The 16285-nt window shown below is 36.8% G+C and overlaps 1 protein-coding gene across 1 annotated transcript in view; it reads left to right on the top strand.

Moving 5' to 3' along the window:
* Positions 1-16285, top strand: part of ELL2 (elongation factor for RNA polymerase II 2) — an 84666-nt gene that overhangs the window by 53501 nt on the left and 14880 nt on the right. The window contains exons 4-7 of the mRNA XM_058276432.2: positions 2799-2962; positions 9741-10000; positions 14773-14897; positions 15050-15140. Coding sequence (XP_058132415.1) covers positions 2799-2962; positions 9741-10000; positions 14773-14897; positions 15050-15140 — 640 coding nt within the window. The remainder of the gene's footprint in view (positions 1-2798; positions 2963-9740; positions 10001-14772; positions 14898-15049; positions 15141-16285) is intronic.

The following is a 16285-nucleotide window of genomic DNA, read 5'->3' as shown; positions in this document are numbered from 1 at the left end:
TAATTCAGTTGAGAACGATTAAGTGGAGAATTCTGGAGAGTATATTCTTGCCTAGGATTAACTCTATTTTGTTTTCAAATAAAAATCTGTTTTCTCACCTTGCATGGTATAAGCAGTAACTCTATCATGATGGGCAATCAATAGGATCAGCTTATTCTCACTATGTAAATTACTTAGTAAATAGTATGAAGAGATGTTGACATACAAAGCTTCTGCTACCAAATCTTCACTGTGCCGTTCTTGTCCTCACACCTCTCAGTCCATCCCTCTTCCGCTGAAGGTTAACCAACTCCCATCCCTACTCTTCTTAGTAAGCTTCAATCTCCATTCTCCCTTCCCTGCCTCCCTTCTTCCTTTTCCTCATTCACTGTTTTTTCCCAGCATTAAACATACTCAAGCTTGTCTCATTAAAAACAAAAATCAAAAACAATCCATCTCACCTACTCACTTCTTTTTATTATTATTACTAATATTTATTAGTTTCTACTCACCTCTTGGCCTGACACTGGCTTCTGTACTCACCATTCCACTGAAACTGCTCTGCCAAGATGGCCAGTGACCTCCAGGCTCTTAAATCTAGCAGAAACTTTTTGTTCCTCATTATTACATACTTTATATTTTTTTAAACAAATCAATTTTATTGATACATATTAGTAAAGCATACAATTCATCCAAAGTGAACAATCAATCTGTGGTATTTGGTATAATCACATAGTTGTACATTCATTATTTCAGTCATTATTAGAGCATTTTCATTATTTCAATAATAATAAACAAACAAGAAAATTCCTCACCTCTCAATCTCTCTGTGCTTCTCCCACTGTACATAGCAGCTGTTCTGCCTTTGCCAGTATTTGATACAGTTGCCCACTGTCTGCTTCTTGAAGCATTCTATTGCAGTAGCTTCCATGATATATACTACTCTTCTGGTTTCCCTCCTACCCCTTTATGCCTTCACAGTCTCTTTGGTCTTCTTTTCTTTTGCCTATTCCTTAAACATGCTGAGACCTCTTCTCTTCCCCGTCTTTCAAAGTCACCATGTCCAACACTGAATTCATTTTCTCTGTCCCAACCTAAACTGCCTTTCTTCCTGTGTTCCGTGTTCAATAAATAGCAACTCCACTTACCTAGTAACCTGGGCATAATCTTTAATTTCTCCCCCAACCTCTCCTTTTAAATCCAGTCAGTTTATCCTTCTCACTACCTCGGGAATCTTTCTACACTTCAGCATTCTCATTGTCTTACCTTGATTGAGGCCATCACTTCCTGCCTAGAATCCTTCAAGCCTCCTAAGAGACCTCCTGCTTTCATTCTTGCCCCACCCCGCAGTCCACTGACTGATTTCTTCTCCATCCAGATTGATCTTTCTACAGTACAAATGAGAAATTTTCCCACCCCTGTTTTTAGCCCCTGTAATTCTTGGAATAAAAGTTCAAAATCCATAACACGACCACCTAAGCCCTGTGTGATAAGCTTTTCATGCCCTATCCAGCCTCATCTCTTTCCCACTCTCTCTCTTCTTTTTTTTTTTTTTGGCCAAACTGAAATCTCCTTCCCTTCCCCACCTCCCCCTAGCCCAGCCTGCATAGGTTGGTTATTCTCTTAGATTAGTTTTTTGCTTCCTTCCATTTATCCAGTTATTCTGGGTCAACTTGAACACCATTTCCTCTGGAAAGCCTTTACTGTACCTACAGACCCAGGTGAGGTGCCCTTCCTCGGCGGGTCCTTGCCCTCCTGGACTCCTACTGCCTTGGCATTTATCCCACTGTGTTATAATTTCCAGTTTGCCAGTCCTTGTCACTCGCTATCCAGAGGATTCCTTAAGCCCCTTGCATAACTTCTGTGCCTTGCACTGTGCCTGGCATGCAGTCCCTGCCCCAATAAATATGAAATAAATGAACTGATTTTTAAAAACAGAGGTTTTGTAATGACAGTTATTAGCAATTTACAATTTTTTTTTCAATTTTTATTTCTTAAAATAATTTTAAAATGCTGTTTCCAGTTAAGTTTGGAAATAAGGTATCTGAGCAATAGTGGTGTTTTCATTACTTTTATATATTCCATTTGCTTTAAGGTCGTAGTAATTTCTTTTTAAAATACCAGTTATGATTGTTACCAGAATCCCCCAATATTAATGTATTACTTTGAAACAGAGCCATCTTCAAGATCAATGTTAATATTCATGATTGTTTAAATTTTAAAAAAATATTTCTGCAAAAATCTCTTGCCCAGTTATTTTCTTAATATGACTAGGTCATCTTACATAAAGATTTAACAAAAGAGTAAATGTAAATTCTACAAATTTTTAGGAACTTTGAAGTGATAATACTAAAATAAGCACCAATTTTTGTTAGTATTTTAGCTTTAAAATTAATATTTTACTAAAACTAAAAAGAATTGTGATGGGTCTGTTTCTTCTAGTCAACTCTAAAGTATGTATGCTGTGAGTCCACTAAAAGTAAACTTTTAAGTATTACTCATGAATGATAGATATTTCTTAAAAATAGTTGACTGTTAAATGAAAGTAGAACTACCTTGCCTGTTGGGGCTTTGGTATTTTGGTCTTCAAGAGCTCATTTCACCCATTCAGGCCAGGATATGAAAAAAATGTGATGTGAAACCAGGAAAAGGAGTTTAAATATTTTAAATAATCTATTTAAAAATTATTAATATTAGTTATTTTAACATTGTAAACATTGAATTATTTAGGCTGCTGGTTTTAAACTATACAATTCTTGATTGCCTTTACTGTGCAAAATAGGGGTCATCTCTAACAAAGCCACTGTCTTACTTGACAGCTCTGGAGCCTCCCAGCTCAATTGCCTGGGATTTATACAAGATAAAATTACAGTTTGTGCAACAAACGACTCGTATCAGATGACACGAGAAAGAATGACCCAGGCAGAGGAGGAATCCCGCAACCGTAGCACAAAAGTTATCAAACCTGGTGGACCATATGTAGGTTTGTATAGATTTCTTCCTTCCTCTTGCTGATTCTTTGGAATAATTCAAGATCACTGTAGGTACCATAACATTTTTATTAATAAAGATATAGGAATTAGCTTTTAGAACATTTTGGATAAAAGAAAAAAAGCCATTTATTTGCTTTAGGCTACAGATAAATTGCTGAATAGATTTAAAAGTTTACTTCTGTCCTAAATCCTGACTTCTCTGTTAGTTTTTGTTATTATTTGACAATACTGCAATCTCGTATGTTACTAGAAGAGGTGTAACAGTGGTACCATTATATTTTCTTTCTCACTGGATGATGTAATTTCAATAATGGATGGTATGATTCTTGTTTTTGTACTTTTGTAAGGTTATTTTTACAGTAAAATTATTAGGATATATGAGTTGAAAACTTAATTGTTGCAGATTTTACTTATAATTTCAGAGGATTTTGAACAAGTAATTTTTATTTTAAAAATATAAAATGTGCTTATAGCAAAGTATTAGAATGATACTTATTTGATTTCTCAATTTTGATGTCATTTATGGGCCGTCATCCTTATCCACTCATTAATTAAGTGCCCATCCTGCCTCCCATTATCTTGATCATCAACTCACTAAAATATCTGTCATTTTGAAGGGACGTAAGGTCAGACCAGCAGGATGAGTTTCTCCTTTATATGAGCAGTGACCCTAACAATTTTTAGGAGTCATTCATAGTAATTAACAATAATGGAATTATCAAGAGCTGAGGATGAGGTCTGTGAGGACTTGGTCAGTTTAATAACAGAAGTCAGTGTATAGTAAATGATGTAAGGATGTTACTTTGGAAACCCAAAAATAGTCCCTTGAAGAACCAAACCCCTTAACCCATATCATTGCATGGTCTGTGACAGTTGTACTTTATTTTCCCATTGCTGATCCAAATACAGTGTGTTTGGCTTTTAAAAGCTTTTCTAGTGTCTTTAATAAGTATTTCTTTGGAACAAAGCCGTGCTCCTGGGAGTTCATGCTTAGCTTAGATACATTTAGTTTGGTTTAACAACAATCCATAGCTTCCCTAGGTATCTGTACCCATGGGGCCCAGTTCCCTGCCCAGTAAGTTATCAGCAGTGAGAATTTTCACCTTCCCCTTCCTGCTAAGTGAGGTAACAACTTCCAACCTTTCTTTCTTCTCTACCCTTAGAAGTAACTCGACTAACTTTCTATACTAGTAGGCTAAATCTCATTGTTTTTAAAATTTACAAGATCTACTGTACTTAACACTTAAGAACAAAGAATGAATTATAATCTGTTCTTGTTGCTTTGAGAATATTTACATTTTCCAACACAGCATTTTATAAACAGTGAGGAAAATTGGTATGTTTGACAAAAGAGTGGAAAACTAATGCCATCAAAATTATTTTTTTCCCCTTCCATTACAGCTAGCTGAAAACACCTTGATTTATTCCAAAGCTTGAAAATTAATGATGATTACTGCATTTTCCATTGAATGATCTTTGGTTGTCCCCTATGTTCATGTGTTTCTGTTTGTTTTGGAGGGTCATGTACAGTTCAGTTGTAGCTTACTCAACAGTCTTTTCAACACCCAGAAATCCCACAGACCATACAGCCTTTAATGATACAAATAATTTATAAGATACTTTGGAGATGAAGACTCTTAGGCCACAGAAAATTTGAGATCATCTAGTCTAATTCTGAACCAAATTCCATCTACATCATTCTAAGAAGAGCTGGCCACCATTTCTCCACACATAGATTCTCTACTCTGGACCCTGTAAGAAGTGATTTCTTCCAGCCCAAATGATCTATTTAGCCCTTTCCTCCTTACTTTGTCCTCAGCATCCTGGCCACTTACCACCCCAGCACACTGTTCTTCTCCGGTCTTAAATCTTGTCATTAACCTCCTCAGCCTCTTATTCTTTAGGCCAAATATTCCCAGTCCTTTAAACTTTTCTCAGTATGGTCTGTATCCGAACCCTTTAATTATTTTTATTGCTGTCCTCTGGACTGTCTCCAATTCTTCACCTCAGTTCAAAACTGGACATGTTCCTCTTAATAAAAGTCTGACCAGTTCTAAATACAATGGAGCAAGAAGCTTTACTATCCTGATTTGCTTTCCTGTTGTTTTGTTTTTGATTTTTTATTCTTCTTTGTTATACCATATTTTGATCTTTTTCTTTGAACCTAATCCATTGCCAGTTCTTTTGACATTTGTTTCCTTCTAAGCAGTTCAGACTTTTATCTTCTTGCTTTTTCTAGTATCTCAGAACTATCTGATTCATTCATTTCTTTAAAATTCTGGTCAATCACCATTCAATAGAAATATTACCTAGGATTTTTTGAGTACTTAACTATGTATAAGGCACCGTTAAGCACTTTACATGCAGTAACTCATCTAAATCTCACAACTAACCTGTGAGGTAGGTTACAGTTATCATCTCTGTTTTGTACATCATGTTGTTTGTATCAGCAAATAACATAATTTGGATGTGACCTCATTAGCAAATTGTGTTCTTTTCTTAGGACAATAGGAAGTGCCTCTGATTCATAGGTGAATATATTGTATAAAACAAAACTAAAAGCTGACCTATGCCTACTTAGAGGTACCTACAGAACAAGACTTCTTTCAACAAAGTCAGCCTGGGTGGAGGACAAATGGGAACCATGCTGGTCCCATGGTGGGGGAAAAGTGGCATGATGCCAGCCCAGGCCCCTAATTGCTGAACCAGGGCCAACCCCAGCTTAAGGGGATGTAGATTGTACTCCTAGGGGTCAGCTCCTAGGGATCACCCAGCAATATGAGCTCTGCAACCCTCCTGTGAGCTGAAAAACCCAAAAGCTATTTTGCCTGGAGAGGAGCAGGAGAGGTTTTAACCTAGAAAACATCATTATTACTATTATTTCTTCAGTAATATTGCCACTTCTATTTATTACATTTATTTAAAGAAAAAAGTATCACTAATCACCACTGCTTCTAGTTTATCAATGTCTTAAGTCTCCTCACTGACTCTTAGGTAAATTCTGAAGTTTCGTTGTATTACAAATTTTTATTTGTGCAAATATTTATTTAGGTATATAAAAGAGCCCAACCAATCTAATTTCTTGGATTTTCTTTCCTTGTTCCCCAAACTCTGCCCCCTATCCTCCTCATGCTTGAGTGACTTCAGACAAGTCATTTAATATCTGTGGATCTCAATTTTATCAAATATAAAATGAGAGTTTTTTGAACTAGAAAATATCTAAGGTCCTTCATAGTTCTAACTTTTTTTTTTTTTTTTACTTTTGTGTGTATATATTTTGATAGAAAACCTTTTGAAAAATGATCACAAATGACAGATGTTGAAGGTGGATTCCATTGCAATAGATTATGTATTTAACCATGACAGAACCACATCATTGTCACTGCCAATGTTTTTAAAATCTTAGGTCAGTGTTGCCAAGGCTTCTGGTCAGGTTCCACAAAACAGAAAAACAACTGCAGAAGATGGCTGCAGTCACTGCTATCTTTTCTGTTGTAGTATTGTTCTAACACCTCCCTTTCAGATCCATTAAACTGAGGACTAAATACTTTAACCATCTCAAATGCAGAATCTAGAAGTGGACTCCTTGTTATGAAACAACAATTCAGATGTAATCCCAGATTACCCAACCCTGTCGGACTCACTGCTGCTGTTTATATAAAGAGTCCAGGGAATTGATTAGCATTTGGGACTGGGAGGAAAATTAGGTTCTCCCATGGGCTTTATTAAAAGGACTTTTCTGAAGCAAAAATAAAAAATAAAAATAAAATTCTTCTGCCCACTTTGAACTAGACATTTCCTGCTTTACTTTTTTCTTCAGCATCCCAGTTCTGTAAGTACTTCTATTGCTGATGTTTTCCTCATCTATATACTGTCTGTTCTTAAACCCGAGGACTTTTTCCATTCTGAATAGGCACAAAAGGGATGGGAGGGGGCGAGCAAGTGATTTTGGAGTATAAGTCAGTGGTTCAGTATGACCAGGTTGCTCTTTCAGCATTTGAAAGAAATGGATTATCATGTGCCTGGCTGTTTAAAGGAAAAATGAGGTGAAGGTGAAGTGAGTGTGTTGGGGGTAGGGAGATTCATGGGCCTAGCATTAGGCCCCTGGTAAAATTCCAACCCCGTCCTATCCATAACAGACCTAATCTCATGCCAAACATCATACTTATACCCTTCTAAAGGGCAAAGTTAGTTCCCCTTATTTTTTGCCCCATGCCTACTTCGGGAGTGGAGGTAAACCCAACAGATCTTGCAACCCTCCTGAGGCCAAGGATCAGAGTTATAGAGGAGTTAGAGTAGCCTGGAACAGAGTGACAGTACTGTCACTTTCCCTTTTTATTTTTTATTTGCCTGCCCTGTTGACTTGCATTCATCCCACATGAGCAGTCTTGGTGTGTTTGAGCTTAACTTAATGCATTCTCTGCCCATCCCTCTCCCCTAAAAGAGAAAAAGAGATATAAAGCAAAAAAGGCTTAACAGTTAGCTTGATTTGGGGAAGACAGAGTTAAATGTTTCTTTTTTGCAGGACTTGGCAAAGAGCAGGGGAGTGTGGAATTTATACCATTTCCTAAATTTTTGTGATCCTAACCTTATTTTTCTTTCATGAATTCCTAATAAAAGTTCAAGGGATATTACCTTTTTTTACACTGTTGTGATTGAGAAATAGTGGATTAGAAGGTTTGCACTTGTCACATTAGAAATTTCAATTTGTCTTCAGAATTTGGCAGCCTGACACAATAGGAAAATATGGATGGACTGGGTTGATTCCTGCTCCTGTAATTACTTGCTCTCTTGATGTCATTCACTTAGCTATCAAATACTGATTCAAGGTCACATGGTAAGCAAAGCAGCCACATCCCTGCCCTCCTTGAGTGTACAGCCTAAAATGAAGTAACAACAGACATTAGACATTTTTTCCTAAAACCTTTCCTACATGCAAAGAAGTATAAGTAGGAACATTTACTTTTTGATCACAGAACCTTACAGAGGCTAAGTGAGCACTTTACCATTACCATGTATCCCATTGAAAGCCTCAGTTTTCTGATATATAAAGTGGGGACAGTACCTTCCTCCAGGTTGTTGTGAGACTTAATGAGATATTGTATATAAAACTCATAGCAAAAAATAAATAGGTGGATAGACAAATAGGTAAATAACACATAGCACAATGCTACCCATATAGAAGATACATATAATAAATAGTAGTTCCCTTCCTGTCTGACATAAATCTAGCTATCTGTAAATTAAGAAAAATACAGAAACCAGATCTAAATCTATCTTAAAGTCTAATTATACTTTAGTATTTTTTCTTTTCATTTGGCAGTTCCCCTTAATGTTGAGTTCCTTTGTTGTACAGTATTTTGATCTGATATTTGCTGTTCATTGTGTGCAGATGGTAATGAAATTAAAAAGCTGGTAGAGATTTTCGGAAGGCATTCATCCTCCGTCCCTTACTCTCAGTAGAGTTGTGTTAAAACAAATAGCCCTTCTGGTCAGAGGGAAGCAGGCCTCAGAAGCCAACAGGGACAGAATTACTATTTGCCACTCTCCTGCTTAATTGAGCTATTTTAACTCCTGACCACAGCACCGAGAAACTGCTTATACTTAGCCACCGTGTGAAGTTGCTACTCTTGTTCCTAATGTAGGTGCCCTGCATTAGATGTCATTACTCATTGTTTTCCCGTTTTAATCCAGAGGGTATAGAGTTGGGGATTTAGAGTGTAGTAAATGAGCTATTAGATCCCACCTCATGAATCACAGAATGAGAGTCTTAAACAGTTTCATTCTAATTTTTGTTCCTTCAGAAGAAATGGTCACTAGTTGTCATCAGTGACCAGTCATGCCCTGATAGCATTGCATATACATGTAGTATTCAGGTCACTTCAGCCCACTACATTTTTTAGAAGTAACCACTTTCCAAGTTTAGTGTTAAGTCAAAATGTGAATGGAACCGCGACAGCCTCTGTGGGAATGAGGAAAGGCCTCCATTTTACCATTTTCTATTTCTCTAACTCACCTGCGAAGTCTGGGCATGGCAGATGTTTGGCCCCTAAAATGGATTTTTTTGGTGTTGTATGTGGTTTTGTTGTTTATTTTTTTACTCTTAAAATTTGTTATGGCCTGTTAAAGGAATATCATTAGTGGATGCCCTAGTGAATGTTGGTACAGGTATGCCTGACTCCCTCCCTTGTTGCTTCTGAGTCAGTGAGATTATTCAAATAATGGTCCAGCTCATTCAAGGAGTATGTTCTTAGAGAAATGTGACAGGTATTTCTCACATTTCACCATGTCCACTGTATTCATATCTCCTTTTCAGGAATGGCGTTGTAATGTGTAGATTCAAGTTTTGTAAATAGCACAGGTAAACATAAAATTATTTTATTTCCACTTAGCATCAAATAACCTGTGATCTTAAAATTTCCACTCTGTTGCTGCAGTTGGTTTCACTATTATCCATATGGAACTATTTGGTCAAAGTGTGCTTATAATGTATATTTATTCCATCAAATTGCTCTATCAGTGAAAGTCCTAATACATATTTTAGGTCATTTATTCATTTGCCTTCGTAGTATGTGTCACTTGAAAGTAGAACTTTAGTTAAAAGAAGGCTTTCTACTTGCATAGCTCTTTAAAAATAAAAATTGAAATAAAGTAGCCTTTATTCCTTTCACAAATGAATAGGAACTTAAATCAGAGTTCTAGAACCTGAGGTGCTCATTATATTGTAACCCACAAATGTATAACAATGTCATTTCCACTGGACTTTAGGGAAAAGAGTGCAGATTCGGAAAGCACCTCAAGCTGTTTCAGATGCAGTGCCTGAGAGGAAAAGGTCAACTCCCATGAACCCTGCAAATACGATTCGAAAGACACACAGCAGCAGCAGTGTTTCTCAGCGGCCATATAGGGACAGAGTGATTCACTTACTGGCACTGAAGGCCTACAAGAAACCTGAGCTGCTTGCTCGATTGCAGAAAGATGGTGTCAATCAAAAAGACAAGAACTCCCTCGGAGCAATTCTGCAACAGGTGAAGACAACCAGAGAGAGGTCCTTCCTGCTTACCTTTAGGTTTAGAAATTCATTTAAGAAAGCCTTTTGCTTTTGTTGTTATCTTCATTACTGAAATAGAGAAATTTTAAGATCACTTTGATTGATGGCATATGAAATATAACTCCTATATGTTCAGTTAAATAATCTTGTTTTAAATGTTTTTCATGAAAAAATTAGATGAAAGTTTCTAGTCATTATCTTCATTCAGGTTAAACAGAATTTGCCCTGAAATACTATACAAGTAGGCAAGAAGTTTTTGTTGTCTCTTTTTAGTTTTGAATCACCTCAACTAGTTTTTATTATAGGTGCAGTTTTGCAATATATTTAATCAGTCTTTGGTTGATATAGCTAGAATACTTTTACCTACTAAATAGTTTAAAATGTGTCTTGTGCTACATACTTTTTGTTGACCCCATTGCTCTGACTTTTTACTGCCACGGAGTATGCCAAGATCAGTCGATTGTCTCCTTTAAAAGATAGGAATGGGTAAGCAATCAGATGTGATCAAGTTTAAATATAACAGAGGGTCATTAATTTCAGTGGTTTAAAATTCAGTGGTTTTTCAAGCTGTAGCTTCCTGTCTATTTCATGCTGACTTCAGGTAATAAGTTGATTAGCGTTCAGATCCACCATTAATGGGTGTTCCATTTCTTTTCTTTATTTTTTTCTAAACCCATAACATTTCCAAAGTTTTTCCTAAATTTCATCATTTAAGTTTAAAAATGTATTCATCTGTTATTCAAAGAATGCCAATTTTTTTAAGTCTAAATGTTGTGAAAGAATAAAACCTTAATGTCCAGTTATAGGTTAGCCCTCCCCCATGGTATCTCAGGCAATCTCAAGGAGATTATTAAATTGTTTGAGCACTTTTCCTAAACACAATTTATTTATTTATTTTTTTAAGATTTATTTTCATTTATTTAATTCCCCTCCCCTCCCCCGGTTGTCTGTTTTCTGTGTCTTTTTGCTGCGTCTTGTTTCTTTGTCCGCTTCTGTTGTCGTCAGCGGCACAGGAAGTGTGGGCGGCGCCATTCCTCGGCAGGCTGCTCCCTCCTTCACGCTGGGCGGCTCTCCTTATGGGTGCACTCCTTGCGCTTGGGGCTCCCTTACATGGGGGACACCCCTGTGTAGCACGGCACTCCTTGCGCGCATCAGCACTGCGCATGGGCCAGCTCCACACGGGTCAAGGAGGCCTGGGCTTGAACCGCGGACCTCCCATGTGGTAGACCGACGCCCTAACCACTGGGCCAAAGTCGGTTTCCCCCTAAACACAATTTAAATCTACATGTCACATAGCTGTTTTAAGAGCCCAAGGGACAGGATGATAGAATGAATGAGAACAAGTGTGTGTGTCTGTATATTTAGTTGTAAATTTGGGGAAGGGCAAGAGTCATGTTACAAATCATAAAATATTTGGTGACAGATTCTCCAGAAAGATTGTGAATTCCCTCCTCAGATAGAGGATAGAGAGGGCAGAATGATGGCAGAGGCAGTTCACACAGAGAATACCACTGATATATAGCAGTATTATGTGATTACATACATGTGTACAGGCATACATATTTAAAACTGTAGGTATTCCAAACCCCTGAGCAAGTTCCACCCCCCAGACCAAGTAAATCCAATTATTTGAAGGCTGGGCATCAATATTTTATAAAACTCCTCCGGTGATTTTAGTGTGTAATAAGAGTTGAAAACCTAGTTTTCACTAGGTCATAGATAGAAGGGCTAATTACATCTGCCCTTTTTTGAGCATTTACTATGTGCCAAGCATGGTGTTGGGCATTTTACGTACATTACCTTATTTAGTCCTCGGGAGGAAGAGACACATTCAGAACTTTGACTTAAGCAAGTTATCCTTAAGTTCCTTTTCCTGAATGTTCCTAACAAGAAGCTAACAAGGAAAATAAGATGACTTGTGTTCAAAAAAAACTGACCAAAAGAAGGCAGCAAGGTACACAAATCATCCAAAAATTGATTGTGTCCCAGAGAAACCAATTGACAAGCAAGCTACCTAAAATGATCACTCCTCCTTTCCCTGTGCCATATATTTATTTTCTGATATATTTATACATTAGTTTTCAGTATCCTATGAACATTCTTAATTCACCAAATTAACAGGGTTTTAAAATAAAATAAGTTACTGGCTCACAGTAAAACCTGAAAGATTGTACCTACATTAAAACATGCATAAAATTTCCTAGAAAATTTGGCTTAATACCATTATTAATTTCACATATATTTCTAGAATTGTCCTTGTTCTTTAAATGACTATTTTCCAGAATGAATGAATAAATACATACATACATACATACATACATACAACTAGAAAAAGCTGAATACTGTTCTTCTCAAGCTTAACATGTGGATATTTGGCTCGAGCTCAATATTTATTCATTCAGATACTGTCTACTAAGTACCTAGAATGTACCAGACACTGTTTCTAAATGCTGGAATATGAAAGCAAGCCCTACAGGTAATCCCCTTCCTTCATGGAGTTTATTCTACGAAATAATTTCAGGTATTTCATACCTGAAACATACAGATGACTGTTGTGAAGAAAATAAAACAGAGTATTGGATTAGAGTGGAAATTTGGAAGGTGCTTGGTGGGGGTTAGCTACTTTGAGTGGAAGATCAGGGAACCACCTTTGTCAGGTGGTTACATTTTAACTGAAATGATGAGGAAAAGACAAGATGACTCAGAACTTGTGGAGGCCAGGACAAAGGAAAGGTAGAGAGAAAGCCACTGTAGCTGAAGTAAGGTGAATACGGGAGAGGGAGGCAGAAGCCAAATTATTGTTAGAGTAGTTGTAGAGTCACAGAAAATAATGCAAATAGTACAGAGTTCCCATATGCCCTTCATTGTCAACTTTTAAGCAAGGGTATGATGTAATCTGATTTCTGCCTTTAATAAGATCACTCATCACTCAGACTTCTGTGGAAAGGATGGCTCTAGAAGGCAAGAGTAGAAAAGCAAAACAAAAGAATCTATTGCAGAAGTCCAGGTGAGAACTGTTGATAGTTTGACCAGGTGGGAATAATAGAGAAGGTTTATCAGATTAGGGGTATAGTTTGTGACGAGATTTGCTAATGGACTGAGTGTGGGGAGGGGGTGAAGAAACGAATGAAATCTGTGATTATGTCTAGAGTTTTGGCCTGACTGGACATTGAGCCACTGACCGAAATGGAGAAGAAAGAAGAAACAGGTTTATGGGAGAAAATCATTCTGTTAGGAAGATGCCTATTAGAAAAATCCACATGGAAATACATGGTCAGTAGGTAGTTACATATAAGGGCCTGATGTTCAGGGGACAGCTGTGGCTAGAGTTATTAATTTAGGAATTAGCAGCATATAGATTAGCTATTGAGAGCCTTAGAGTTGAATGAATGAGATAATCTTAGGAGGAGATGAGGATAATAAAGACTGGCCCTGAGCACACAACATTGAGGGACATCAGCAAGAAGATTTAAGAAAGAAAGATCCTGAGGGAGGGGGTAGAAAACCAGGAGAATGTGCTATTATAGAAGCCTAGAGATGGAATTGTTATGGGGGTGTTAATGTGAGTTGTGCCAAGGGTAATGGGGACCTCATATTTTTTTAATGTAACATTTAAAAAATTAATTAAAAAATAAAAAGAATTTTAAAAATTACAAATTTGAATATTAATATAAGCATTCCATTTTCTACTTAATAACATTAATGTTACTAATAATACTAGATTAATATTCAAGTGAGCTGTAAGAAAAGTATAAACTATCATCATATATTTGATAGTTTTTTTGAAAGTCGGAAGTCTAGTCATTAAAGACCATTCCAGTAGGAGGTGACAGGCAGGAATACCTTTCTTCAAGCCTTAGAAATTACTTTGGTTTGGAACTTGAACCCATCATTTGTGTAGTTAATGGAATCTAAGCCAAGACAATCTAGGAATTGTAGTTAAGAGGTTACATTTGGGAATAACATTGCTGACTAATTACATTAGTTTGGGGGATCTTTTGGTTTTCAATTAATGGTTTTTAGGGATTTCGAAGTCTTTGAATAGGTGGTTCTTAAGGAGAACTGGCCGGTACAGAGAGCAAGTTTGGCTACCCAAGAAAATGACAAACAAGATTATTAGTTTGGGGGATCTTTTAGTTTCCCTTTATTGGTTTTGGGGGATTTCAGAGTCTTTGATTAGGTGATTCTTAAGGAGAACTGGCTGGTACAGAGAGCAAGTTTGGCTACCCAAGAAAATGACACACAAGATTATCAGAATTGATACTGTTTATGAGGATAATTTCTGTTGAAAATTGTAAAGAAAGTTTATAACCTGGCATTTCAGCAGTGTTTAGTTTCTGTTTAGTACAAGTGATCAAGAATTTTTATTGTGATTTTTTTCCAAGTAATGGAGTTAATGACCGCAAAGAAATAATGATGTTGATAACTGTTTTAGAGTCTTTTGACTAGGAAAAAAAAACAAAACAAAACATTTTCCTCCACTTTTTTTTCTATTTGAGCTTATTATTTGATTATAAATATCGTAAATGCATTGGCCATTCAGAGAAAAAAAAATATTTAGCTACATAAATAAAGCTTCAGTTCCCAAAATATAATTGGATGGCATTTACTGAAATCTGGCATGTACAAAATTAACAGTCCGTTTAGGGCCAATTAGTATAGTTATCTTCAGCATAAATTCAAATGGTTGCTGTTTTAGTTTAGAAAACAGTAAAAAGATCTAATGATCTGTTTTATACCATGTACCAGGTAGCCAATCTGAATCCTAAGGACCTCTCATATACCTTAAAGGATTATGTTTTTAAAGAGCTTCAAAGAGACTGGCCTGGATATAGTGATATAGACAGACGGTCATTGGAATCAGTGCTCTCTAGGTAAGTTGATTTTTTTTTTCCCTTTAAAAATGATGCAAGTTGTTTTAGTCGTAATTTTAGTGTTGAGAAGAGAAAGAGAAGCAAGGGTAAGCCTTCTCTCATGACCACTTTAAAATTCTCTCCATAACCTAGAATATGTGTGTCCTTTACAGAAAACTAAATCCATCTCAGAATACTGCTGGCACCAGCCGTTCAGAATCTCCCCTATGTTCTAGTAGAGACACTGCATCTTCTCCTTCTCAGGTATGCCATAAAAATTATAGACTCTTAGACCTGAAGTGGACCGAACCTTAGGTGCCTTCTAGGTTCATGCCCCCTGATTTATAAGTGAAGAAAATGAGAACCAGTAAAGTTTCATAGCTTGTCCCTAGTCACATAGCTAGTCAGTGGCAGAGTTCAGTGTAGAATCCAGGTCTCTTGGCTTCTAGCCAGAACTCTTTCCACTATGCAGCACTTCTTCTCAAAGTATTTTAATGTGTGCCTTGCTTTTCAATTTTTAAGGTTTATATTTTGTTGTAAGATTATCTAATTTTCCATTTGGTCACTAACTAGAAGATTTCCAGTCTCATAATTGTCACTTTATTTGGAAAATGGAAAATATGTAATTTTATCTGAAACATGTTCCAGAAAAATATTCTTAGGGAAAAATATATTTGCAATGAGCAAATAGACAAAAAATGATGCCACTTTCTTAGATGTTTTCCTAAAGCATGTTTCAATTGGATCCCAATCAGAATACCTCCCCCCATCAGACTCCATTCCTGTTTAGAATTCCTCCAAGAGATTCAAGCCATCCTGAGAAAAGGTCTGGAAATCCTGGGCAGTATTAGAATCCAAGCCTGCTTGGTTCTCAGGCATTCAAGCCAGCCTTGATACTCTCTCAGTCTCCTGGATCTTTTGTACTGACCATGGGACAGACTTCCTCAGTACTGTTGACAGGTGCTCCTCTCTCCCTGCCCACTCCTCCCAAGAACTAGAGAGAAACAGGCAGAAGTGTGGAGAACCATGAGCATGCTGTGGGGAAAAGGCTTATTCACATACCAGCTGTTGTATTCTGAGATTATCGTCCCGGCCTTTGTGACCGTTAGAAAATGTTAGAAACCTACTGTGAGCAACAGGGGAGGAAAAGGAAAAAATCAATTAAATCCTTGAATGTACATTGTCTGTAGGAGTCTTACTTTTACTGCCAAGTATTATAAAGCTACTTACACACTGATCTGCTAAATCAAAAACAGAATTAATTACTGGGTTAACTGTTATTTTCTTTCAAGCTGAAGGATAAGTCACAATATTTCATTGGATTTTTGTTTTAGCCTTTTTAAGTATCTGAATTGCCTTTTTAATTTAAATGCTATTACTGTTATTGCTGTATTATAGGGCTAATATTA

The sequence above is a fragment of the Dasypus novemcinctus genome, chromosome 2, assembly GCF_030445035.2.
Source record: "Dasypus novemcinctus isolate mDasNov1 chromosome 2, mDasNov1.1.hap2, whole genome shotgun sequence".
Classification (NCBI taxonomy): Eukaryota; Metazoa; Chordata; class Mammalia; order Cingulata; family Dasypodidae; genus Dasypus; species Dasypus novemcinctus.
This window is presented reverse-complemented; position numbering and strand designations above follow the sequence as displayed.